General features: G+C 57.3%; 10 protein-coding genes across 10 annotated transcripts; 5 read left to right on the forward strand and 5 right to left on the reverse strand.

Moving 5' to 3' along the window:
• Window positions 1–5,020: 5,020 nt before the first annotated feature.
• On the reverse strand, window positions 5,021–5,221 carry PG998_008750 (uncharacterized protein; the record flags this gene model as incomplete). The annotated part of the gene is made up of 1 exon (XM_066875566.1): window positions 5,021–5,221. One exon carries the CDS (start codon window positions 5,219–5,221, stop codon window positions 5,021–5,023), a length of 201 nt encoding a protein of 66 aa, XP_066731511.1.
• Window positions 5,222–6,047: 826 nt separating this feature from the next.
• Window positions 6,048–7,544, reverse strand: PG998_008751 (Mitochondrial import inner membrane translocase subunit; the record flags this gene model as incomplete). Its single annotated transcript, XM_066875567.1, has 1 exon — window positions 6,048–7,544. One exon carries the CDS (start codon window positions 7,542–7,544, stop codon window positions 6,048–6,050), a length of 1,497 nt encoding a protein of 498 aa, XP_066731512.1.
• A 1,335-nt stretch (window positions 7,545–8,879) lies between these two features.
• PG998_008752 (uncharacterized protein) lies at window positions 8,880–9,820 on the forward strand (the record flags this gene model as incomplete). The annotated part of the gene is made up of 2 exons (XM_066875568.1): window positions 8,880–9,271; window positions 9,361–9,820. 2 exons carry the CDS (start codon window positions 8,880–8,882, stop codon window positions 9,818–9,820), a joined length of 852 nt encoding a protein of 283 aa, XP_066731513.1.
• A 1,392-nt stretch (window positions 9,821–11,212) lies between these two features.
• On the reverse strand, window positions 11,213–12,673 carry PG998_008753 (proline dehydrogenase; the record flags this gene model as incomplete). The annotated part of the gene is made up of 1 exon (XM_066875569.1): window positions 11,213–12,673. The coding sequence occupies one exon, from the start codon at window positions 12,671–12,673 to the stop codon at window positions 11,213–11,215; it is 1,461 nt and encodes a 486-aa protein (XP_066731514.1).
• Window positions 12,674–14,303: 1,630 nt separating this feature from the next.
• PG998_008754 (uncharacterized protein) lies at window positions 14,304–15,031 on the reverse strand (the record flags this gene model as incomplete). Its single annotated transcript, XM_066875570.1, has 2 exons — window positions 14,304–14,482; window positions 14,575–15,031. The coding sequence occupies 2 exons, from the start codon at window positions 15,029–15,031 to the stop codon at window positions 14,304–14,306; spliced, it is 636 nt and encodes a 211-aa protein (XP_066731515.1).
• Window positions 15,032–15,498: 467 nt separating this feature from the next.
• Window positions 15,499–15,967, forward strand: PG998_008755 (uncharacterized protein; the record flags this gene model as incomplete). Its single annotated transcript, XM_066875571.1, has 2 exons — window positions 15,499–15,501; window positions 15,557–15,967. 2 exons carry the CDS (start codon window positions 15,499–15,501, stop codon window positions 15,965–15,967), a joined length of 414 nt encoding a protein of 137 aa, XP_066731516.1.
• Window positions 15,968–16,932: 965 nt separating this feature from the next.
• PG998_008756 (uncharacterized protein) lies at window positions 16,933–18,754 on the forward strand (the record flags this gene model as incomplete). Its single annotated transcript, XM_066875572.1, has 2 exons — window positions 16,933–18,231; window positions 18,281–18,754. 2 exons carry the CDS (start codon window positions 16,933–16,935, stop codon window positions 18,752–18,754), a joined length of 1,773 nt encoding a protein of 590 aa, XP_066731517.1.
• Window positions 18,755–18,976: 222 nt separating this feature from the next.
• PG998_008757 (uncharacterized protein) lies at window positions 18,977–20,662 on the reverse strand (the record flags this gene model as incomplete). The annotated part of the gene is made up of 4 exons (XM_066875573.1): window positions 18,977–19,198; window positions 19,248–19,516; window positions 19,557–20,289; window positions 20,396–20,662. The coding sequence occupies 4 exons, from the start codon at window positions 20,660–20,662 to the stop codon at window positions 18,977–18,979; spliced, it is 1,491 nt and encodes a 496-aa protein (XP_066731518.1).
• A 1,166-nt stretch (window positions 20,663–21,828) lies between these two features.
• Window positions 21,829–23,948, forward strand: PG998_008758 (quinate permease; the record flags this gene model as incomplete). Its single annotated transcript, XM_066875574.1, has 7 exons — window positions 21,829–21,924; window positions 22,014–22,090; window positions 22,213–22,448; window positions 22,532–23,406; window positions 23,473–23,535; window positions 23,592–23,691; window positions 23,791–23,948. 7 exons carry the CDS (start codon window positions 21,829–21,831, stop codon window positions 23,946–23,948), a joined length of 1,605 nt encoding a protein of 534 aa, XP_066731519.1.
• An 828-nt stretch (window positions 23,949–24,776) lies between these two features.
• PG998_008759 (alcohol dehydrogenase GroES-like domain-containing protein) lies at window positions 24,777–25,949 on the forward strand (the record flags this gene model as incomplete). Its single annotated transcript, XM_066875575.1, has 2 exons — window positions 24,777–25,062; window positions 25,153–25,949. The coding sequence occupies 2 exons, from the start codon at window positions 24,777–24,779 to the stop codon at window positions 25,947–25,949; spliced, it is 1,083 nt and encodes a 360-aa protein (XP_066731520.1).
• Between the last annotated feature and the right edge of the window lie 132 nt (window positions 25,950–26,081).

Genomic DNA, 26,081 nt, shown 5'->3' on the forward strand with positions numbered 1-26,081 from the left:
GCGGACGTGCGGTCGTCCATCAAGCATTATATGAGAGTCTGCGGAAGAAAAAAAAAAAAAACCCCCAAGCTTCTAATTGCGCAACCTCCCGAAGCCCTTTGTTTTAAGCACACTGAGAACCCGCTTATCGTCTCTTAGATCGAACAGTAACATGATATTGGCTGTTACATACCTAAAGCAGGTATCTTCAACTGACGGTGCTTTACCAACAATTCCCAATTGTCTTGAATATGTCCGATTCTAGTACTCTTTCCGCCGAAGTCATCGTCTCACTGGTCCTTGGCATTCCTTCTTTGCTGGTTGCCGGCGCAGGACTCGGGATTGCCTACCTCACGTACACCCGCCCTCGAGAGTCGTACACTAATCCATCGGCAACCCCCCACGCCATCCCGTCATGGCATGCACACCACCATTACCATGTGCAACATCCCTCTGTTCCTTTCTCATGCGCCACGAGCAGCAGGGGCTCGTCGGGGCTGGCGAGCAGTGATGGTATTATCACCCAGCGGCTCATGTCTCCGGCATTGTTTGAGATGTCAGAGTAAGTACCCATCAATTCCTGGGCGGCCCATGCCGTGCACTTACACCTGCTTCCTGCTTCAGTGTTTGAAAAGGGGGACAAGAACGACAACAGCAGATGGAACTGGCGTCGCTACGACTCGGCATCGAGAAAAGAACAACCCAAGGCCATCGATTGACTGGTGGTGCTAAAGAATGACTTCATGTGCATTCTGGGTGACAATTTGTCGAGATATGTTGTGAAAAAACGCCATGAGCTTATAGCTATGTTGTATTCAATTACCCGCATGTACTCTCCATAGATATCGGATCCCTTATCTTTTCTAGCTACATTCAAGCTTTGCTAAGCTCCCATGAGCTTTCGACATCTACACCCAGAAATAAACTAATCTCCGATTTCCTAGTGGTTGGACCGTCCAATGGTTAGTTAGAGAAGAACGCCTCGTTGTCCGTACAGCCACCCTTTTGCTAAACCCGAACATCCAGGTCATCAGTTAAGCGCATATTGCCGCTTGGCACCGATTGGCTGCCCTTGGCCTCTGTCCAGACATTGCGCAACTATTAGCTAACGCTTAGCATATAGAATTTTGCAGGGACATGGGAGCTCTCGGCAGACGCTTAGCATACAGGACATGCAAACATGCCGTGTAGTTCACCAGCCCGCCAGCGACGAATCTATTTATTATATGATATGTATAAAGCTAAACAGCTATCTCATGAACTGAATCGTAAGCCCTTAAACCTCATCTCTTCAGGCTTTGCTCTATATTATACATTTTATATTCTAATATATTATCATTACGTCAAATCCCCTTCCGTCTCTGTTATGCCTTCCCCCGAAGTCACCGTTGCCCTAGTTCTCGGCATCCCGTCCCTGCTCGTTGCCGTTGCAGCACTCGGGATTGCATACCTCTCCTACTTGAACCAGCGTCCCCAGGCGCTGGCCGACAACTTTGTCCCAGGCTTGCCTCCGCAGCAACGTCAGCTGTTCGGTCCCCCTGTTCCGCAAGCGGTGTTTCCAGGGAACGAGGACCACCCACTATGGCGCCGTCCGGTGGTCGCTGAGCTGTAGGGGTGAGATCTTTAAAGTGGATAACGTGTCGGCCTGTGTAAGTGCCATCCCATGTGCTCCAAAAGATGTCTCACTTATTTATGCATCTTTTGGGTACTTAGACGGACAACAGACGAAGCCATTGTGACCGATCGGGACTGTATATTGTATAGAATTTTTTTCAATTGCGAGTCTCATCAATTATGATCATGGCGGGATAAGGTTATTTATTGCGGCTGTCCGGGGTACAAAGGGCCATTTCGCTGCTCATTGACGCTGCGAAGCGTTGGCGGGGTAATCAGTTGAAGCTATCTGTATTTGGAGGGGTAATTTTCTCTGTAGCTGTAGACATCACTTGCGCCATACCCAACAGGGTCCAGGCGGTTGGTTTCCAGACCCTGCCGTGACTTTGTTATTCGGTTGCTCGGATTTCAAGCAGAGTTGGCCATTGGTCTCCACCTCGGAATGATCAGGTCTGTTAGACAGTACTAAAAATTGCCCGGGAACAACTAGATATTCTCCGTGCAGCTAGTTAACACTTGCCCCCTAGGGGTGACTGGTAATGAATGGTTCGTTGATTTTGGACGTTTTACCGGCCATAGCGACGCGGAAATGAAAACGTCAATTATATAACAAGCAGACTTCATCGTAACAAGTGGGTAAGCATTCATCACTACAGATAGTCATGTCTTCCAATAAACTAGAAGCTGTTGGTCTGCGAGCTTACTGGCCCGGTCTAAATTAAAACCATGTGGTCCAGACAATGTTTCCGCCGTCCGCCCTCTGTTATTCTTCACCAAGGCTATTCGGTTTATAGAATATTTCCATGACACGCCTTAGTCGAAGAAAGCACGGCCCTGACGCTGCGTTGATCTGAGCATTTTATAGCTTCTCTTCGTCCAATGGGAGACAGACCCGCTGACGATCAAATAATATCACCGATTAAACTGGAAACCAGGCCAGCGTCACTCCTCCAAGAAGAGCCGGCACAAGTGCGTTCATTTTTTCCGCCGCTCCATGATTCACCCCGTTTTTACATGTCAATCCTTAGGCCCGCCCCCAAACTTGCTTCACCACCTCCTCTAGTCTTCTTTCCATCCCAGTTGTCTATCCATATATATTTCTTTCCATCCCCGTTGTCTATCCATATATATTTCTATATTTACACACAGCCCTTTCCAGTTCTCTATCATGCTTTCCTCCGAAGTAGTCGTAGCCCTGGCCCTGGGCATTCCATCCCTGTTCGTCGCCGTCGCAGCGCTCTGGATTGCCCACCTCACCTATATAAAGCAACACCCCTCTCCGCTAACAAGCCACATCGCATCTTGGCCTTCTCATTATCCACGAACACTACTCTTCCCAAACAGCGACATCCCGGCCAGCAGTGGTGGGTACTACGTCGGCGGCGACGAAGAAGATCCCCTTGTCCCCCAAGCCGTGTTTCCCGGGGGCCGCCCAGTTCGGCGGCGCCGCATTTGACCGTCAAACCGACATAAAGGGTGGTTCGTAGGTAGAGGGAAGGGTGTTGTCAGGGGCGTGGACCGGTTTCCGGATGGACCTGGTGTAAGTGATATCTCTAAATCAACTGCAGCATGCATTGAATCTATTTCTATCTCGAATGACACGAAGCTTACTCATCCACCGACTTTGCTACAGGCCAAGGAGGAAAGCAAAGGCGGCAGTACATCGTTCATGTCTTAGTCAGGTATACACCATAACGGCAAGAAGCTTAAGCAAGAAGGGACTGTCAACACGGTCGTCACCGTGGGAGGGATGGCTAGTCGTCATGATTGGCTAGAGTTGGGCTGGGCTAAGTGGGGGGCGGGACTCGAGCCGCTTGTCAGTCTATCCGTCATGACTTACATCAAGTGGCTCCTCAGTTTCGGCTATCTCTGGAACCTGTATAATTGATAGCGATTACAACTGGAAATGGAGGGAATAGAAGTAATGAATTCATCGAGATCTATATTCAATTCTTACCGGTATACGCAATTGGCGCAGTACGTGGAGCATATATCTCTACTGTGCAATCCAAAGGAAACTCATAACTCTGGCTCTAGCTCTAGCTCTGGTGAAACAAAATGTCGTTCCCCCACGCACAACCGCCCTCTCCGACAGGGACTGAACACAAGACAAGCCGGAATCAACCGTGGGCAAGCCACCGCCACTACTCCAAAAACAGAACCCAGTCAGCAACGGCCACCTGCAAATGGCACAGCCTATTTTCAAGAGAAGCTCACTCGACATTTGGTTTTCCATTGATACTGAACTATGTAGACTCACTGTCGGGTTTCCCAAGCTCATCTTCATCTAGACTGGATAATAAAGGGATTCAGCACATAAGTCTTTCAACCCCCATCCTGGCATTGATTGAACTGCCTTCACTGACAGCCATCGTTTCGGCATTCCGTCGCTTTTGGTGTGTGTGTACCCACATGTTCCCGGGGAGCTGGTTCGTAGATCAGATCGTCTCCCACACTCGTACCCCTGCTTCTACCCCCTGCGGCGACAAACTCCATATTTACCCGTACTCTCCACCAGAACAGAACATCCGCAAGAGCGTCGGCCGCAAAGACTAGTGGCACGGCTGATGCCGATGGATGGGTGCGACCGTCAGGAAATGGTATTCGGCATCGACTCGCTCTGGGCTGGATATATATGTAGAAGCTTCTGCTATACGCCGTCTGGTCTTGCGGGAACGGATGTATACATTTTGTGGTGACCTTCATCAATCAACTACATCCAAGATTGAATATGTAGAGACAGGGCTGCACACCATTGGAAGATCTGCAGAGGACAGTTACTGAGACGTTATGTGAGATGTGGCTGCTGCCTACAAGTACGGTCTCTGGGTTTTGGGAGACCAGGCTGCGAGGTACAACCAGCACACGCAGTAGATTCGCTGGATTCACTGATCTATTTCTACCCTTTCAATAGCCAGCCAGTAAGTCAGGTACGCCTGGGTACGTAATCAATTGCGCCATGTTGGGGAGGGCGGCTTGGCAAGGAGGGAAAGGCTCGTTGCTGGGAGTTGCGGCTCACTGAGTCGCGGTAGTGATAATCGATGTAGATGGGAATAGATGCGGCTGTGACGATGATGGCAGATGGCGGGCATAAAAGGATGGGTATCCCTGAGAATGGCCCCTTGCCAAGACTGTACTGCCCGTGGCCTTGAACGGTGATTGGGTCTAGAGTCGCTCTGGTGTTTTGTCGGCAGCCGTTCCTACAGTTCTGTCGTAAGCCTATGCCGCTGCCGTACTTGTTTGGTTGAGCAAATCGGCATGTCTTTGCTCTGCAGCCAGAACGTCCTTTCTTTTTGTCGGTTCGATGTCAAGAATAGAAACGAAAGCAGCTAGAATAAATAATAGACAAGCGCCCATCCTGTGAAATCCCATCAAGAGAATCTCAGAAACCCCATCTTTCCACACTTCGACTCTCCATTGTGCATAGCTATATCACCGCCAATACCCATCCGTCTTCAACATGGCCGATTCCAACAAGCCCGATTCCGAGCCTTTTTCCCGTGAAGTCGTCGTGGCCCTGGCCCTTGGCATCCCTTCCCTGCTTGTCGGCGTCGCCGCGCTCATTATCGCCTGTCTCGGCTTTGTAAGAAAGGATCGTCACTGCTTCGGGTGGATAAGTAGGTGCCATTTCCAAATCAATTGATGCATGCTGCGAATGTTGGATGGCGTGAAACTGACTCCTAGGTAGAGTAAACACCGGAGGAGGGAAAAAACGAGGTTATATCAAGTGTTTCTTCCGCTTCAGGGCAGATGACTGGTCGCTAAGGCAGTTTCTTGCCTAGGCTTTAGGCTGTGTGTGCTGAGTGTGCGAGGAGAACGGCGATCTTGTCTAGCCACCAAAGCCAGCGGCCAGAAGCAGTGATTGGCCGTGAAACTGATTGGCTGGGCGGGCTTGATTGACAGCAAATCGAACATCCTGTCAATCTGCCCGTCGTGACTTGCATTAGGTTAAATCGTGCGACGACCAGGCTCAAACATTACTTGCACACCCAAGCAAGGCGAGACTCCAAGTTGGACATTTCCATTCTTTCATGAGAATTGTACAGATAATATACAGTAATATTATGTCCACTCCATGCTCCGTACATCGTATGTGACATGAGAACCAGACCATCATCATCATCACCACCACCAAATATAGTCCCCCCCTTTCTCTTCCCCACGATGCTCCTGCCCGCTTCGAGGATGCTTTCGTCGTCGCCCATCAACTGATCAGACTATATCAACAAGGGAGTAGAGAGATCAAAACGGAGGCGCTTGTCGTTTTTCGCGGTTGCTCCTGGGCCTTCCTTCCCCAGTCTAGAGAATCGTAGCACATCCCCCATTTTATGCCAACCCCGCCGCCATCTTTCGACACAAGAGAACGCAGGGCCTATGGGTTGTTTCATATTAGTACAGATGTTTTTTTCTCCCGGAATTGGCCGTTAACCATGCCGTCGGTGGATTTTTTTTCTTTATTTCTTCTCGCCACCCGGAAGGAACCAGCCGGTCATGGAGCCCTTCATGTTGGCCATGGCCTCGGCATTAGCTTTATCCATCGCCTCCTGCTCCTCCTGGAGCCACTTCTTGCCGTTCTTGCGGATCTCCGCCTCCATCATCTCGTAGTTGCGCTGGCCCCGCTCGCGGGCGATGTCCTGGATCATCTTGCCCTGGGCGTACGCCTCGCTCGGGTTGATGTCGCCGTCGGGCGACACCACCATGCTCATGTTGCTGGGCTTGAGGCCGAGCATGGAGCCGAGCGACGCCATGCCCGACTGGTGCTTGGGCTTCCGCGCGTTGTACTCCTTCTCGAACTGGGCGCGCGCAATGGCCTCGCGGCGCTGGAACTCGGTGGGGATGTGCTTGCCACTGAACGACTTCAGGACATCGCGAATGTCCTTGTACTGCATCGTGTGGACGTACTCGAGGAAGGGGATCAGCGAAACCAGCTCCGTATCCTTGGGGTCGCCGGTCCACTTGGGGAGGACGATGGCGTTCTCGGGCTGGTTGCGCACGTGCCGGGCGTTGGTGTCGATCACGACGACCTTGGACAGGTCACGGTTGAGGTAGGACAGATCCTTGACAAGCTCGCCATCCTCGTACTTGGTCGCCTCCCGGAACAGCGGCCAGACGATGAAGCGGAAGGGGTCCAGCTTGCGCACGAGCGGCTCGCCCATAGCGAACGGCACCGTGGTGAAGAGGACCAGCTCGTAATACTGGCTCAGGTAGTGCAGGAAGTACTCGGCGCCGGGGCGCTTGGCGATCCTCCAGCCATGCTCGCGCGTCCACTCGCTGTGAACCAACATATCCTCCAGGCTGATGCACAGGGTGTAGGGGCGCTCGAACATGGGGTCGGGGTCGGGCAGCAGCTTCTCGAACGCGGGCTCCTTGTAGTAGTTCATGGAGTCGCCGGTACGCGCGCGGAAGCGCTTCCACCACAGGGCCGGGAGCCATCCATTGGGAATGTCCTGGTGGGCCGGCGCCTCTTCCTCGTCCCAGTCCCGTCCCAGGTATGCGACGCTACCGATGAACAAGAGGACCGAACCTCCGTACATGTAGTTGGCCGTCTTGTTGCGCCGCCTATCCGTCGAGGAAATGTATGCGGATGCCGGAAGCTCGCCCTTGCCGCGACCGCCGCCGCTCGCGGCCGCTTCCTCCTCCTCCAGCTGTTGTAATGCGGACTTATTGGTGGTGCCCTCCTTTTCGAACTCGAAAGTTGACGGGATTCCTTGAGTCAAATCGGGCAGGTTGAAAGGTTTTTGAGGGGTCGTTTCTGTGGGTTCTGACGGCTCCGAGGTGGACTGAGGATCTGTAGATTTCGGCGATGAAGGAGAATCGGGGCCTTTGTTGGCCATGCCTCGCATCCATAATGAGGAAGACGGCACTGTGGTCCTGGAAGCTATCGGCGTCCGCAGAGCTGACCTCGAAAAAGCCGGCGAGCGCGCCGAGCGCAACAGAGCTCTCGACCACATGCTAGGCAGGGGTATGGTCGCACCAAAATCGCTATAACAGGATTATTCAGAGAGGATGGCGGTCCAAGCCAGAAGGCCGAGCTGACAGGTGATTGTCGTCGTTGGGGGTGTTAGAAGAGAGGAGGAGAAGAGAAGTTGAGGTGGTGTACAGAGTAAAGTTGCGTCAGTCCATTGGGCTGGCGTCCAAAATCAAATTGAGCAGCTCCTGGCGGTTCGATTCAGTTCCCTGCACTGAATTTTATTCCAGCCACAATTTGGGTCGAGCAGTTGGCAGTTGGGGGGGGCAGATAAGCTAAGCCAAGCTAGCGCTCTCAGCCCGGAAATGCCTGTGCTTCAGCTTATCGGTTGATGACGATCGAACCATCATCAGCCACAGCCCCCACGTCATCCCACTTCCTCTGGACCGTTGTCGCTGGCACTTATCTCGATCAGATGCTGTGCAAGTTGGATGCAGATGGGCTCCCAGCAGGATCAATGGATATATGTCTAAATACCAATTGATTTCTACTAAAAGCATGATTGCATAGATAACCCATAAAGAATCCCAGATCTTTCTACCCCATGGTTTGATCTTGCTTTGTTAGTAAGCTAACCAGGGAGTGGCAATTGTCGGAGTGCCAGTGCTACAATTTTCCTTCGCAGTGGAGGGGCCTTCTGAACGGACAGCGCTGTCGCATGCCGAAGCAGCCATTGATTCCCATGCTAAAGAACAAGTCCCCGCCTTATTTGCCATCATCTGACCCGCCCTGCCAATCACCGACTTACCCCGGACTTTAGAACTTTGAAAGAGTCAAGACCGAATCTACTCTCCCTCGCCTCTTACTCATCTGTTTCAACCTTTTCCCTCCCATCCGGCCTCTTCTCTTTGGAACGAGTCCTTTTCCTCTTTTCCCCATCTCCGTCGTATTTGCCTGATTGGATTTGACTGTTTGTGATCTGCTAACACCACTGATACATATCGGTGCTTGCAACTCCCATCGCTACCGCCCAGCGTCCCGATCCGCCGCCCACTTATCCCACCAGACCCCTACAAGCAACCATGGCTGCTCAGGGAGCTGCATTTTAGAGGGTGGTTGTCGTTCGTTTGAGAATATCGCGATGGCACCACCCTCGGTACGCCTCGCTCTATTCCAACTTCTTCCACAACACTAGAAGCACCAGTCCAGCATTCAAGGACCCTATCGCCGCCATCTGTATCGACTTTCGACCACTTCCGATAAGGAATTGGCCCCACCATCATTCCACGCGCGAATCCGACCGCTTTATCGTCCGTCTTCGCCACCCCTACCAGTCACTAGACAGTGTAACTGCACTCACCTTCGAAAGACAACAATCATGCGACGTCCATCCGCCGGATCCAAGGCCTCGCGGGCCTCTGGCTCCAAGTCAGGTCCGACCCCCGTATCGTCCGCCAAGTCCGACCCCATCGCAGATTTGGCCGTCAACATCGGCGACCTGACCATCGACGTGCCCATCGAGAATGCCCCCAAACCGAAGCGCAAGGTCATCATCCCTTTCCGATTCATGGAACTGCCCTCCGAGCTACGAGAACGGGTCTACGCATACCACTTCGACAACTTTGGCGAAGTCTTGGATCTCGATAACGAAAATTACAAGCGCTACCACAAGAAACTTGGCATTCTACGGACCTGCCGCACCGTCTACCGGGAGGCCAGTTATATCTTCTACACCACACATACCGTGCGCCTCTTCCCCATCTACGGCAAGTTCTTCAAGGCCAAGAAGCCGCTACTTGCCCGGATGACCCCGAATCAACGCTCCATGATCAACACGCTCGAGCTTCGCCTGGGGCCAGGATGGAACCGCCCCCACGCGGCTGGGTGGTCAATGAGGGACTCGGCCTGAAGGACTGCACTTCTGCCCGCCGGGTCAAGGTCTTTGTCGAGTGCGACCCCTCCAACGAGATGTTCAAGGGCTTCCGCCACTCGGACGGGTTCTACGAGCGGTTCTCCCGCGAACTGCTGGGCGCCGTCTTGGCTGGACTGCCGCGGTTGGAGACGGTGGAGTTCGACGCCTTTCCCTCGGTCAAGAAGAACGGCGCCATGATGAAAGCCCTCCTCGAAGCCACCACGGCCAAGGGATGCAACTTGGCGTGGGGCCCCAAAAAGGGGTGGGACGACGGGGAGGAGAAGGAAGACGAAGTCAAGATCATCAGCTACGGCGGGATTGGGTCGAGATTGGAGATGAATGCTCATGTGTTAATCGACTCGAGTCATGCGCAAGAGCATGGGACCAGTGTTTTGGTACTTGCGTAGAAAAAGCAGCAGGGACTCTCTTTTGGCGCCACATGATTACTGGCCATCGAAGAGCCAAAGGAGGCCTTGACATACGGATAAGGTCTTTTCCCGGTGTTCATACGGCTCACTATCTTCACGAATTATGTACTTTGGAAGTGTATTGAATTGAAATGACGCTCACTAGAACGTTGATTGCCAGCAAAAAAGTAGTACGGCTGCTCCTACTAACGACTGTATTTTTATCTAATATGGTACGCGAACAGGGGGTTCATTTAGGTTGTCCTAATGCCCTTGACACTACAATGCATTGATACCCCTTAAAGGGTTCAGATGATCATGATGAACAGAAACACGTATTCAGATGTTACTTACATCATTATTAGCTGCCCAGGCTGTCCGTCCACTTGGCTATGTTCGAGTATCAGAACTATACATGATAAGGGAGCCAGCTATCCGCAAAGTGGCGATGTTTTGCCAGATGTCTTGCTTATCTTCGCACCTATCGCATGTAAAACCGGAACGACATCGTAGGTAGGATGCCCCCTAATTCTCAAAGCTGAAATTTGCTATAGAAGGCGGAACCGAAGCAGCCCGGGACCGTACGGGCATATTTGCGCTCTAATCATAAGTGAAGCATTCATGCCGTATCTCGCCCCCTTCATCAGCGCCCTTGGGCACGCATGCCGCACGCTACTCGCACTGAGCTCCTCGCAATCGTGGAGAACGCGATCGGGGAGAGTCGCAGAAAGCCGTGCTAATCCGCGACTGGGACCGCGATGAATCAGGTCACAGATCTGCAGAAGGAAGCCAGTGCGTACGTCACTCTGGAAGTTGTTGGGTTTCCAATGATACATGTTTGTTGGGAGTCGTAAAACTCGCTGGCCTCACTTGTACCTAAACACCATGATGTTGGTCTCCGAACCTGCTTGCTCAAATTATACCGGAAGCAGGTAAATAATCTACACGTTGTAGCATGTATAGCTGCTGTTTTAAGTATATCACGTCCAGTCATTTGGGTCACCCAACTCTCAGTTTAGATATGTGTATGCATATTGATGTCTGTCTGTAGGACTGACGATCCTGTGGTCTCGCACGTAGCAAGCCAGCATTTCGGAAATCGAAAACGCACTGAACAAACCCCCCTTCCCGTAGGCAAAGGCAAACCCCTAACGTGCCGCAATGCAGTCTAAACGATCTGAGAGCGCGTGAACGAAGACTCCGCGAAAGACAGAAAACGCCCATTCTGGCTGCTGCCCCCCTTGACAACGCCCGTGAAAACCGAACCGGAACACCGAAAATCAAAGTACCCGCCTGCCATCGCTCATGCATCCGCAAATATCAAACCCACGCTCCCTCCCCTGGTCACATCACCCGTAGCGTCTACGTGCCGAAGAAGAAGAAACCCCCGACTCAAGCCCGCGCCCGAATCCCAAACGCCCGCCGCACGCGCCGCAGCACCTCGCCGAACATGGCGTCCCTCCCGTCCCGCGTGCGCTGGACGGCGTCGCGGTTCTCGCGCGCGCGGCGGAGCAGGTACTTCATGCACTCGCCCGTGGAGCCCCAGACGATGTACTTGTACGCGCGCGTCTTCTCGAGCCCGCCGTCGCGCACCAGGTCGCCCTTCTTGACCGCGACCAGCTCGCACGACACCTCGTCCGCCATGCCCTGCAGCTGCGCGATGGCCAGCTCGCGCGTGCCCTCGTGCGCCGGCAGCACGTCGCGCACGGCGCGGGCGCGGCGCACCGACGCCTGGTTGTGGGAGCCGAGGACCAGGGAGACGAGCGGGAAGGCCTCGGGTTTCTTTTCGTCGGTGGCGGAAGAAGAAGAAGAAGATGAAGAAGGCGCGAGGACCGCGTTCCACTCGCGCCGGATCAGCGCCTCGGCCACGCCGTCGTAGCACAGGTCCGTGGCCTCCTTGGTGTCGTGGATGATGTCGCGGGGGTCGGAGCCGAGATAGGCGCCGCGGACGAGCTTGACGCCGAGCGTGAAGCCGTTCTCGCGGGCCTCGGCGAGGTGGCGCGCGAGCGTGGCGGGCGTCGACTTGAGGTAGGCCTGGTACGTGCCGTAGACCAGGGCGTGGCCGGGCGTGTCGGCGTTGTACTTGCGCTGGTACTCCATGGTCCAGTCGTCGATGCCGCGCTGGATGGCGTCCTGCTCCGCGTCGAAGAGCAGGGGCACGTCGCGCTCCTTGGCCAGGTTGCAGACGGCGTCGATGGCGGCGCGCAGCTCCTTGGGCGGCGGCAGGCGGTTCTTGAGCGCGTAGAGGGCCTGGCGCCCCGCGCCGCTGAACTTGAGCGCCACGAAGTCGCCCGGGCCGGCGAGGCGGACCGTCTCCATGGTGCCCGCGGCCCAGGGCACGACCTCGTTGCGGACGCAGTCCTCGGCGTCGGCGCCCGTGGGCAGGCCGTCGCGCTCGAGGCGCCGCTGCTGCTCCGTCGTCAGGACGACCTCCTTGGCGTAGCCCAGGATGACGCCCGTGAAGCCGATCTGCTTGAGCCCGGCGACGGTGCGGCGGACCTCGGGGGCGCTCTCGCCGGCGCAGAACTGGGCGTAGAAGGTCTGCTTCAGGAAGGCGCGCAGCAGGGGGTTGCGGTCCGGGTTGAGCAGCGGGTTGGCCGTGTGCGCCAGCAGGCCCATGGCGGCCAGCGAGGGCGGCAGCAGCACGCGCGACGACGACACCGTCGTCGTCAGCAGGGTGCGCAGCACCGTCGCCAGCGGCAGCACGGCGAGGGGCGTCTGCTTGAGCGCCATCGTCGTGGCGTCTTCGGTCGCGGCGGGCGCGATGAGGCTGCTGGTGCTGTCGGCGGGGGACGATGCAAAGGGTTCGGCGGCCGAGGAGGGTGGGGAGGGGCGTTGGGGCGAGGACTGCATGCTTCGTTGTTGTGTTCTATTCAATGACGATGTGGTGGTTGTCATCCTGTGCATGGCGGTTGCCCGCGTGACCAAAAGGGCACATGCTGCCTGGTTTGGCACTCTCCGGATGGAAGGCACGACCATCGGTCTGCCTGACACGGGGATTTTGAGCATTTTTCAAAGCGACGCGTTCTTGTGGTCTATGGAAAGAACGTTGGCAAAACTCTAGAAGAAGACGGTGCGGAGTAAGTAAGTAGGTGGTAGTGGAGGGTGTGTATGGAGTTTGGTCTTGTCTGATCTGGCAGGCAGGCAGGCAAGATGGGCAACAACAAAGAAACAAGGGCTATGCTGGCAGATGAGGGTTCGGTAGTTTCAACGACGACGACAATGAGACGGGAGAGAAGACGAGCATACTGCAATTGCTAGATGATGCTATCCAACCTAAATAATGCTCCTTACTCAGGCCATGGCCCAAGATCGGGGTGGACTTTATCTCCGATTATCGCAACGGCTCAAGGTTGCAGGCGATCCTGCCTGCCGCTCATCAAAAAGGATGGCGACTGGCTGGGCCCAGCCAAGGGAAGCGCATAGGCGGCGTGCATTTCCCAGATACCCGATCCATCCACCAGTTCTGGCCAACGAGACGTCGTACCAACGGAGGTTATGACACGGCGATATGCTCGTTGCATGCTCTTGCTTATCGGGAGCATCACGTAGGTGGGGAAATGAAGCAGGCGAAATGCCGCCTATAGCCGTCCTAGGGGGCACTTGGGCATTGGCGAATAAGCTTCGAGGCCGTCGGTGGCCGCCATATCGACACTAGCCCCCCAAAAAGAACCCCATCTGGTTCGACTATCCCCCCCAACGGCGTCAACTGAGCGTGTGCGCAGTCGGACTAGCCCAGCGATTGCTATCTTCGGCCAGTACTGGCGAGTCCGGTCCTCTGCCTTCTCCTGTAGGTCTCTGCCTAGCCCATCTGGTTGGTGGAGTGCCCTTCGGCTCAAGGTTGGAGGGACAGAGGGACTCGGCTCAAGGTGGAGTAGAGGCCTTCTTTGTTCCCCATTCTCTCCCTCACGACAATATCATTGTGGAGCATACAAGCTCCATCCGACTCGCAGGGCTCGGCTATCGCTGGCGAACCTGTGCACTGAGCTAGTAAGGAGATTAAAAAAGACCACCACCGTGGAGATTTGGTAGCAACGCAGCGCAATGCGACGCACGTGAGCCGCAAAGAATAGTCCCGGCTGGCCATGGGTAGAAAGGCCGCTCCCCTTGACTAGAGACCCTAGCCAAAAAGAAAATGGCGGTGGGAGCGCCCAGAAGGATAGGAGGATGGGCGACGGCACTATTGTTTTGGCAGTGACCAAATGATGCGAAACAATAAGCTCCCACTGCAGGGCTTGGCGCAGGAAGGCTGCAGCGGCACTCTCTTCTCTCGCCTGACTCGGCCGTGCAGGGGCTTGCCGCGCACGTCTCGAGTGGTGCCGATACAGGGCAGAAGTGCCAGGTGGTGTAAGAACGGGGATGGCGTTCTCGCCTAGCGACGGAAGACAAAATGTCCTGGCACACACTAGTGGCAGATCCACGCTGCTGTGCATACCCTTTAGTCAGGCCAGACAAATGCCACGGATATTTCATGGCGCATATCTCAGGCCATCTCCTGCTCTTCTTGGGTCGTGCTTCCTCCCAAGTGTCTGCGCGCGAATTCGACGTATCCGACAGGGCGGCCTTGGGCGAGGGAGAGCAGGTCCTGGACACCGCCGTAGGCAATGCCGAAGATGAGGCCTTTTCGTGCTGTTCTGGCGGTCTCGGGGACGGAGAATCGGTCTATTGTTCGGGGCAATCTGTCAGTCATCACACGCGGAGGGATGCATGGCATGGGGTGGTATCGTATGACAAAGATAAGGCAAGGAACGTACTCAACAGACTGAAGCCGCCGGCGACGGCCAGACTAGCGCCGACGGTGTTGAACAAATCCTTGGAGCCCCTGTAGACGTCGAACAGGTTCTCGGCGCAGAATATGGCGGCGGTCAGGACGCCCATGCGCGCGCCCGTCTTGATGCCCTCCTTGATGCCGCCGAAGGCCAGGTGGTAGTTCTTGCTCTTGTGATACATGTACCAGCCGGCCGTGGTGTCGGGGAGCTTGTGGGCGTGCTCGGCGCGGAAGCGCAGGCCGGCCATCTTGCTGCCGTAGGAGAGGCCCAGCGACATGCCGAGGGAGAAGCCGGCGAAGGCGGCGATGGGGATGCGCAGGAAGGGCGGCAGCGACAGCCGCGACGTCTTGCACAGCTCGTCGTAGTCTTCCTTGGTGAAGGTCGGGCGTTGCTGCAGCTGCTTGCCGCGAGCCTGCTCGACTCGTTCTTGTAGAGGTCCCATGGCTGGACGAGGGATTTGTTGAGGGTAAGCACTGGGTATGTGACGTGGATGTGGATTTCGTTTTTTTCGCAAACCACGCAAAAGAGCCTGTCTTGTAAATCGAGAGCCTCGTCTCCTATTGGCTTCGCTTCTCTGCCTCGGTGTTGATTGGAGCTTTCGGGATGGGAGGAGGGGAGCTCGGGCCCCCAGCGAGAATTGAGAACTGCCAATTGCCAGCAGCCAGGCCAGGTACGTACTGCCCGCACCAAAGCACCAAAGAACCGCTGCAGCAGCTGCAAGCACTCAACTTCCATCGGCAGCACCATCACGGCTTCACGTGGTTTCGTGTGCAAGCCCGTCACTACCGCAGCGCGTTTGCATTCCTAATTGTCTTCATTCCTTGAACATCGTCATTGATTAGTTGGCCTATTGTTGATACGGAACGGAAGCATCAAACACCAGCTACGTCATATATCAATCGTCACAAAATGGTAAGTGTCTACTGTCCCTCGCCAGGAGAGCACTTTATATTGATCATGACTCCAGGTTCAACGCGACAACATCACCGACGTGGACATCACCATCCGGTTCAAGCACCGCACCTGCACCATCTTCCTCTTCGTGGACCCTATGTCGACGTTTGCCGACGTGTCCAGCGAGCTGCTGGAGGTGCTGCAAGAGCGGTTCCCCGACGGCATCGCGTCGCCCGTCGACGACCGGGCCGCCACGGCCCTGCCCGAGGACGCGTCGCAGATCGCCTACGCCGTGCCCAGGTCGGCCGCGGACCCCGCGCAGGGCTGGAAGCCGCTGAAGGCCGGCGCCGCCGACACGCCCGTGGCCAAGGGCCTCAAGAATGGCGCCATGGTCGCCTTCGCCTTCCCGGACGAGGACGGCGAGGTCGACTTCGAGGTCGACTTCCCGACGTATGACGACGACGAGGTGGAGGAGGAGATGTAACGTTCGCCACGATTTCTTGATGAGTTACGAAGGAAGGAAGTGGAATGGTTACCACGATGCGGGATGTACGGCTGCAACCTTGTAGACGGTTGGGAAAGGTCAGAGGTGATCTCATAGCCATAGTTGCATGTACACTCAATACGAGCAGTGCGTCTTCTCATTTGTTCATAGTCAACACCACAGACTTGGGGTATGGCAAATGGCATATATTTGGTGCTTGTTGTTGCGGCCTGGCTGATTTTGAAGACAGTCATTAAGAAAAGGGGCATGCATGATACATGTTAGCTGTTGGCAATTGACAGGAGCGATTGGCCTGGGCGCGATGCCCCTCCCTCGATCCAATCCAGTCCAAGCTCGATTCCAAGATCCAAAGACCACGCAATCTTTCAGGAATGGAGATTCTGGGGTGATCGATTAAATTAGGTTCCAAACCGGTTGAGGACGAGAGAGAAAGGGAAAAGTGTTTTTTGATGCAAGTTGTCTAGATGTCCGTACCACCAAACCACATGCAGTGCAACCCAACGGCCGTTTATTTTGAGAACAGGGGGAATTGAAACAGCAGCTTCCATTGGCGGGTCGGGCAACACAAGTTTTCTGGCCGGTCCCCTATTTCCTGCGCCATGCGCCATAAGCATGAGCAATAAGCGGCCCCCGTTCGGCTGTCTTGACTCGAATTGGTAGATTGTGTGTGTATGCCTTCAAATCAAACCTGCGATGTTGTTTACTTTCCTAATCTAATAATCCGCCCACCGCTTCGCATCTGTTCTTCCGTGACAGGCGAGCCCCAATAAGCCTTCATTTGCATTTTTTGGCCTTATTGTTTTCTTCGTCCCGTCTCTTTTCAATCTGATTCTTGTTGTTGCTATTGCTATTAGAGTTTCCCTTTCTCTGTGCAGCTGCTGCATACTTTTTTACGTTTTTGGTCGGTCGGGCTCCTTCGGCCTTCGTCACATGCCGCCATCTACATGTCCCCCACGGCTCTCCTCCGCAATGTCTTGCGCCTGCTCGTCCCCGTCTGCGTAGCCAGCACCGTCTGGCTGTACCTGTACCCGGTGTTCCTGGGCTGCGCCTTTCCGACACCCGGCGACCGACCCGACCCCTCGGCCGCCTTCCACTCGACATGGCAGCAACACGCGGGCGACTTCTTCGGCGGCCGTAGTAGCCAACCACCCCCGACCACAAGCAGCCTGGCGCCGTTCCGCCTGCTCGCGCTCGGCGACCCCCAGCTCGAGGGCGACACGTCCATCCCGAACGCCTACCGCGACTCCTTCTCCCACCTCAAGAGCGCCTGGGCGCATGCCACCTTCCAGACGCACCACGCCTCGCTGCGGTGGCGCGTCCGCCAGGCCCTGCACGACCTCGTCGACTTCTGGATGGACGACATCCCGGACACGGTCGAGTCGGTGCGCAAGCGCATCGACCTGTTCGGCAACGACTTCTACCTCGCCCACATCTACCGCACCCTGCGCTGGTGGGCGCGTCCCACGCACGTCACCGTCCTGGGCGACCTATTGGGCAGCCAGTGGATCACCAACGAGGAGTTCGGCCGCCGCAGCTGGCGCTTCTGGAACCGTTCGTTCGCCGGCGGCGAGCGCGTCCCCGACGACGTCGCCGCCTACCCGGCCGACGAGTACGACGTGACGGGCCAGCTCAACTCGGACCATGCCAACGACACGGTCTGGCAGCGGCGCATCATCAACATTGCGGGCAACCACGACGTCGGCTACGCGGGCGACCTGACGCACGAGCGCCTCACGCGCTTCGAGCGCGCCTTCGGCAAGGCCGCGTACGAGCTGCGCTTCGAGCTGCCCCTCTCCGACGGCACCGACAACACGACGCTCTTCGACGCCGCGACGAACCCGGACGGGACGCGGCTGGTGCCGGAGCTGCGGATCGTGGTGGTCAACGACATGAACCTGGACACGCCGGCGCTGATCGCGGACCTGCAGGACCGGACGTACACGTTCGTCAACGACGTCATCGGCACGTCGGCGGCGGTCGAGTTCGCGGGCCACTTCACCGTCGTCCTCACGCACATCCCGCTGTACAAGCGGCGCGGCGTGTGCGTCGACCCGCCCTACTTCGACTTCCACCCGGCCGAGGAGGGCGGCGGCGTGCGCGAGCAGTACCAGCTGTCGGCCGACGCGTCCAAGGGCTTCCTCGAGGGCATGTTCGGGCTGCACGCGGACCCGGGCGCGCCGGGCGGCGGGCGCGGGCGTAGGGGGGGTCCTGCTCAACGGCCACGACCACGAGGGCTGCGACACGTGGCACTTCGTCAACCAGACCGACGGGCAGAACCCCGAGGACCGCAAGTGGGACGTCCTCCCCTGGGACGAGGCCCGGGCCCAACACATCCCCGGCCGCGACGGCTTCCCCGGCCTGCGCGAGATCACCGTCCGCAGCATGATGGGCCAGTACGGCGGCAACGCCGGGCTGCTGAGCGCCTGGTTCGACGAGGCGGCGTGGGAGTGGCGCTACGAGTTCGCCAACTGCGCCCTGGGCACGCAGTACCCCTGGTGGTTCGTGCACATCATCGACCTCATCGCCGTGGTCGGGTTCGTCGTCTACGGCGTCTTGGCGGCGCTTTCGTCCGCGGGGTTCAACGTCGACCGGTGGCCCGCGTTTATGGTGGCGCCGGCTGCGACGACGGAAACAGGCAAAGCGGGCACGACGACGGTGCAGATACCCGAAAAGAAGGAGACTACGGCGATTGTAAATGGGAATGGGCTACACGAGACTAGGAACGGGGGTGTACATAGCACGAATGGGGGATGGGAGAAAATATGAAAATGAGGGGGTGGTTAGTCTCGAGGGCTGTTACGTTACTCTTCTGGGTGTTGGATCGGACAATGCATAGCGAGGAAACGGCGCGGCGAAGTATAGGCCTGGATTTATATCTCATGTATATCTACGAAATAGACGTAATCGACATGCTTGGGTATGGGCAGTTGAAGTTTTATGTCGGTCTACCGCAGGTGATTGATTACGAAGTTGAGCAAGCAAGAAACCCTAGAGCTGGAAATCCAACACGACCACGTCGATTCTCCTCTCTGCTCTGTCGTCCCCGCGCTCGGCTCTCGATCCGCGCGGCGCCTCCGCGTCCGGTGGCGCGTACCGCCTGGCGAAGACGGAGAGCACGTTGTCGTGGTCGAGCCGGTACGTGTCGACCAGCGGCTCGGTCGGCGGGAACATCTCCTCCCCTCCACTGCTGCCGCCGCTGCTCCAGACCAGCTCGTACGCCCCGTACGCCTCCCGCCCGCCCGCCCTCCAGATCCGCAACCCCCTCCTCGCCGGGCAGGACGAAGTACAAGTCGTCGTCCCCGCCGACGGCCAGCCGCCCGCGCTTGCCGCTGACGTAGCCGCAGGGCAGGGGGCGGGCCCTCCAAGCTCTGGTGGCGGGGTCGCGGTAGTAGTGTTTCCATTTTACTTCCTGGTTCTCGTTCCCGCCGCCCTCCTTCTTCTCCTCGACCTCGGCTTCGGCGTCGGCGTTGGGGTACGACCGGCAGCCGTCCCGGTTCAGCACGTGCACGCCCCCGCGCGGTCCACGGCCTGCGCCTCCTGGTTCGTCAGGCCGGCGCCCCGGGGATGCGCAGCGCGGTGACGCCCCGCGACGCGGGGGCGACGCTCTCGCCGCGGGCGAGGTCGGCGACGACGTCGCCGGCGTTGTTGCGCCAGACCCGTCCGGCGGGCTCTTCGTCGTCGTTCGTCGAGGCGGGAGTGGACGGAAAAGGAGCAGAAGGCGTCGAGTACGCGAAGCACAGGTCCCGGTTGTTGGCGGCCGAGTTGGGCCCCGCCTGCTGCTTGTGCTGCGTGTCGGCCGGGTCGTCCCAGCCGTCGTACCAGACGAAGTCGCGGTACACCCAGGTGACGTACAGCGAGCCGGCGCGGGCGTCGAGGCCGTGGATGTAGGGGTTGTTGCGGACGCCCTTGAGGAAGGGCGTTACGGCCGTCGTCGTCGTCGTCTTCGCGCCGGCATTATCGTCGGCAGACGGCTGAGAGAAGGACGAGTAGGCGCCGCGCCGGGACGAGTAGAGATACAGGTGGTCGTCGCCGAGCCCCGCTTTGCCCGTCCGGAAGGAGAACCAGAGGTCGCGCCCCAGCTGGCCGAACCGCGGGTAGGTGATGTCGCGCAGCAGCTCGGCGTGGGCCGGCGAGGACGCCAGGCCGGGGAGGTGGGGTGACGTGGGGGTGAAGTGGTCGGCGGACCAGACGTAGGACTCGGGGGCTGTCGCGAGGTTCGGGATCGAGTGGCGGTAGCGCAGCGGGTCGCAGTGGTGGTCGTACGAGAGGTGGATGGTGCCGTCGCCCGGGCAGATACCGAGCTTTTGGTCACGTCAGGTTCAGCACATGCAAGCGGGTGGTGACGCCCAAAGCCAGTCTGGCCTTCTTCACTCCAGTCGGCTCCTCCACGGCTTCAGAATCGCATACCTGGGCTGTATTGTGCCCGTCGTCCGTCGTCTGCGGGTAGTCTTCGAACACCAACGTCTCCCACCGTCCCACGGGCAGCTTCCTCCGCGACAAGTGGACGAACAAAGGCTCCCGGTCGCTCAGCTCGGAGCGGGCGCTGTAGAAGCAGGCATACTGCCAGCCATTGAAGGACTGGAGGGCGTCTTGCTGGAAGGCGTTGCCGTTGAGAGTGTGCTTACGCCACGATGGGTCGGTCCCCAGAACAGAAACTGTGGGCTCGGGAAGCATTGTTTACGTACGATTTTTGGTTTCGACTTTTGGGTATTCAAAGCTTGTGTATTGCCGTCTGGCACTTCGCTGGTTAAATGTTTGCCCGTCGACGCAGTTTCCATCACTTATACATTGACGATCTGCATATAGCTTCTCCTCATTCTGTCCAGTTTCACATGCGATGCCCGCCATACTCCCTGTGTATTTCCCCAATTCATTTGCTCATTCTGCAGCGACGCGATCCACCCCTCCGCAGTTTGATGTTGCGACGATGATGAGGACATACATAGATGCATACTCAGTTCTGACCCCGGGATATTCATGTGCCGAGTTGGGCGAGTCCACTTCACCTCCAGCTTCCCCATCTTCCCCAACCTTTTCCCCCCATCCCCGCATTACGGCTAAAGACGTCGACCCACTGCAGTCGACGTATCATCTTGTCTGCTCACCACACCCAATATCTGTCCGGTCGGGCCTGCGCTTCCTGCTTCCGGAAAGTGACAAGCAAGCAGAAAGATATGCCTCAAGTTGACAAGCAGCCTGTCGCATGGGACGCAGGGTCCAGTAGTCAGCCTCTGCAGGTTCGTGATGGCACATGGCACACTGAATGAGTCCTTGGTCTCGCACCCCAAGACCTCTTCCAAGTTCCCGCTACCCCGGATCCTCTCTGCCCAACAAGCGTTAAACCTTGCCCTTCTCCGTCCATCCTATCCACCACTCGGGTGGGTTCGCTGCTTACAGGGTCACATTGCTGTTGATGATCTCTGGAGCTCTGGACTGCAAGAAGCAAAGTCTGGTGTCTGGTCCATGTCGCTAGAATGCTTGGCCAAGGACGAGATGCTGGTCTGATTCAAGCCTTCTGTTTGGTGGATTTTCTCCCCAGTCCCCCAACTCTCAGTCTTTCCACCGCTCCCATGCACGCATTTTGCCGAGCCATCTGCCACCCATGGCCCTCCTCGTCCAACTCGCAGGTAGGAGGATGGAGTTGAGTGGATACGGGTATACAGGCCCGTTGCATTGGGTATAACCACGGTAGCACTCTTATCACACTCAATTCTTAAATAAGACGTCGCGTCGCTCTCCCATTTTATTGTCCCTTTTTTTCCTACGTCGTCGCTCGCATGTTCCGAGACACACGGCTGCGCTATATCGATTCACCCTGCTGTGCGACCAAGTAATACAAGATGGCGGCACTCCTTAGGAAGATTGTCCGCAATGATGCGATGAAATCGGACCCCGACGAGATCTACGGATGGCGAGTCTATGTCTTGACCGGTTCGGTACGCTTCCCCCTTTCCCTACAAAAAAACGATAGAATGCGCGTTTATTTGCATGCAATGGCAATAACTGACTCTTTTTTCCGTGACAGGCCTGCTTCGGCGCCATGTCCTTCGGGTGGGACAGTGGTGTGATCGGCGGTGTCATTAATCTTGCAACCTTTCGCGAGTATGTCCTTGATCCCCCAACCAAAATGCGTACATCCTCCATATCCTCTTTACACCACATCACGGATACGAATGGATGATGCCTTAAGAAATATATCACTGATAATCTGTGTTTCACATCAGGACTTATGGGCTAGGCGGCGAGAAAGACGTGGCAACCGCCAACCTGCAAGGCAATATCGTGTCCGTTCTCCAAGCCGGCTGTTTCGTGGGTGCTCTGGCTGCCTTCTGGCTCGCCGACGCCATCGGTCGCCGATGGAGCATGATCGGCTCGGCCGCCATGACCCTGTTCGGCGTCATCATGCAAGCCGCCGCGTCGGGCCACCTGGAGCCCATGTACATCGGCCGCTTCATCGCCGGTAAGACTGCACAATTATACACGCGCATGCACTTCTTTCTCGCCGTAACCGCATCGCTAACCACCCGCCACCGCCGTCTACAGGTCTCGGCGTCGGCTGCTCGAGCGTCGTGAACCCCATCTACGTGTCCGAAAACGCGCCGCGCGCGATCCGCGGCCTCCTGACCTCCTTCTACCAGCTGTTCATCGTGACGGGCGGCATGATCTCCTTCTGGGGCAACTACGCCGTCAGCCTGCACCTGACGGGGCACCGGCAGTACATCACCCCGCTCGCCGTGCAGGGCCTGCCCGCGCTGCTGCTGTTCGGGCTGATGCTCATCAGCAACGAGTCGCCGCGCTACCTGGCGCGCATGGACCGCTGGGAGGAGGCCAAGGCGGTGCTGCGGCGCGTGCGCAACCTGCCCGAGTCGCACCCGTACCTGCAGGACGAGTACCGCGAGATCCAGCAGCAGCTCGAGCACGAGCGGCGCGTCATGGGCGACGCGACGACGTGGGTGCTGCTCAAGGAGATGGCGCAGTCGGCGTCCAACCGGCGGCGCGCCGCCATCAGCGTCATCCTCATGGTCTGCCAGCAGATGACGGGCACCAACGCCATCAACACGTACGCGCCGCAGATCTTCAAGAACCTGGGCATCGTGGGGCAGAACAACTCGCTGCTGAGCACGGGCGTCTACGGCATCGTCAAGGTGCTGTCGTGCATCGCGTTCCTGCTGTTCATGGCCGACTCGCTCGGCCGCCGCCGCTCGCTGCTGGTCTCGTCCGTCGGCCAGGCCTTCTGCATGTTCTACATCGGCCTCTACGTCCGCATCTCGCCGCCCGTCGACGGCGCGTCCGTGCCGCCCGCCGGCTACTTCGCCCTCGTCTGCATCTTCGTCTTCGCCGCCTTCTTCCAGTTCGGCTGGGGCCCGGCCTGCTGGATCTACGTCGCCGAGATCCCCACGGCCCGTCTCCGACCTTTGGTGCGTTTCTCTTTTTATCCAGCCATGACTGCAATTACCCGTACTGACTTTGAATCCAATGGACAGAACGTCGCCCTCGCTGCCGCCACCCAGTGGCTCTTCAACTTCGTCGTAGCCCGCGCCGTGCCCGTAAGTGCCTCCTTTGTAGTCCGCAGCCATTATTTGCATACTGACCAGCCGAAAAGAACATGCTCGCCACAACGGGCTATGGAACATATTTAATATTCGGCAGCTTCTGCGTGTGCATGTTCTTCTTCGTGTGGTTCTTCATCCCCGAGACCAAGGGTAAGTTTTTCCACATCCAGCCCCCCTCCCCTCCTTCCCCCTTTTAATCCTAAGCTCATACAATTGGCTGACCTTTTCTCTCTTTTGCGCTTTCCATAGGTGTGTCTTTGGAGCACATGGACGAGCTGTTCGGCGGCAGCGCGCGGAACCTGACGGGCACGGCGCCCGCCGCGGACCAGGACAACAAGAGCTACGAGGCCAAGGTCGAGGTCAAGGAGGACCAGGCGCGACGCAGCTCGCAGGAGCGCTACGTCTAGGGAAACCAGCGCGGGCTAGCGGTGCGCTGTATTTGATTTATAATCGGGATCCGATGGAGGGATAGATAGTCCAATTCTTGAATATCCGGCTAGGTAGAACGGGTGGTAGGCACAGACAGGCCAGTATACTCGCTCAATCTTTCTCACGAGGGGGAATCCAAATTCCAATCACGTATTGAAAAGTACTGTTGTGGGCATTCTGCCAAGCTGTTCCTATGTAGCAGTAAGTCGACATAAGACGGCTTAATGACACATGCATGACGAGCGCCGTACGGCGTCGAGCCCCCATATTCGAATGACATTGTACTGTCATGATCTCCGCCAGCTCCGTGAGAAAAGCTTTGTAATCTGGTACAATTTGATCCGTGAATGTAGTTCGGCCGGGAATGAGTGGGAAAGAGGAAGCGGACATAGCGATAATTGACTTTAAGCCCGACTGTCTCGAGGTCGGCTCTGGGCCAGCGCAGGGGTAAGATAATTAAATCCGACGGTCGCGATCGGCGCTACCAACAAAGTTCCGCCGCGGGGCATCAAGAAAGCGCCATTGACGTTATCTTGACTCTAGACCACCGGCCAACCGATTTCCAAGCAGAGGGTGGGATATAGTCGTACATTGTCGGACATAATACATTTGTAGACCGAGAAGCAACGTGCTTCCCCGCATGCGCTACGAAGTGATGACAAGGTAAAGTATATCAATCAGCGCAACCTACCCCTCGGCAAGGTAAGATCTCTCTTTCAGACACTCTTGCTTTCTCAACTTGTTTACTGTTACACCAATATTACGACTCATCTTCACCCATAAGGATCAACATACACATCGACAAAATGTCGCCATCACTCCCAAAGACCTACAAGGCCGCCGTGATCGAGAAGGCCAATGCCCCTCTCGTGATCAAAGAGCTGCCTCTCAAGTCCCCTGGGCCGAAGCAGGTCCTGGTCAAGGTCCTGGCCTGCGGTGTATGTCATAGCGACAGCGGGGCCCAAGGCGGCCACTTCGGCAACCCGTTTCCCCTGGTGCCCGGACACGAGATCATCGGTGACGTGGTAGCGCTCGGCGAAGGAGTGAGCAGAGTCGCCGTTGGCGACCGGGCGGGCGGGCCCTGGCATGGAGGTAAGTTGCGAATCCACGACAGCCGGCCTCCTTTCCAAAGAGAAGTCCACCGTGCGAAGCTGCTTTACTAACCGTTGAAACCACCCGCAGGCCACGACAACGCCTGCAACCAGTGCGCGCGCGGCATGTTCCAGACGTGCGACAACGCGCAGATCAACGGCGTGACGCGCGACGGCGGCTACGCCGAGTACGTGCTGCTGCGCGAGGAGGCCGTGGTGCGGCTGCCCAAGGACACGGACCCGGCGGCGGCGGCGCCGCTGCTGTGCGCCGGCGTCACCGTCTTCAACGGGCTGCGCAAGCTGCGGGTCGAGCAGGGCGGGCTGGTGGCGGTGCAGGGCATCGGCGGGCTGGGCCACCTGGCGATCCAGTACGCGAGCAAGATGGGGTACCGGGTGGTGGCCATCAGCTCGGGCGCCAGCAAGCGCGACTTCGCCACGCAGCTCGGGGCGCACGCCTACATCGACGCGAGCGCCGGCGACGCGCCTGCCGAGCTCCGCAAGATGGGCGGCGCCGCGGCCATCGTGGCGACGGCGCCCAACCCCGCCGCCATCGGGCCCATGGTCGCGGGCCTGCGCGTCGGCGGCAAGCTGCTGGTCGTGGCCGCGGCCGGGCCCATCACCGTCGACTCCAACACGATGCTGATGCGCGCCGCGTCGGTCGTGGGCTGGCCGAGCGGGCACGCGCTCGACGTCGAGGAGGCGGTGCAGTTCGCGGCCGACCACGGCATCCGGTGCATGGTCGAGAAGTTCGCGCTCGAGGACGCCAACCGGGCCATGGAGCACTGCACGAGCGGCAAGGTGCGGTTCCGGGGGTGCTGGTCTTGTAGAGGAAGAGGCAGAAGACGGGGAAAGAAAGAGTGTACTTGGGTTCAGAAGGATTTCAAATAATCAATGCGAGAACATTTAATTAATTACCGTCGCTTCGCTCGCTACGGCGGGTCGCGGTGAGACATGCTTACACGCTGTAGGCGCTGCCCTTTTCTTATGGACTCTCGAGGAAGCCGGCCACGATGATGATGT

This window comes from Apiospora kogelbergensis, assembly GCF_038363985.1.
Source record: "Apiospora kogelbergensis strain CBS 113332 chromosome Unknown utg000005l_segment0_segment0, whole genome shotgun sequence".
Classification (NCBI taxonomy): domain Eukaryota; kingdom Fungi; phylum Ascomycota; class Sordariomycetes; order Amphisphaeriales; family Apiosporaceae; genus Apiospora; species Apiospora kogelbergensis.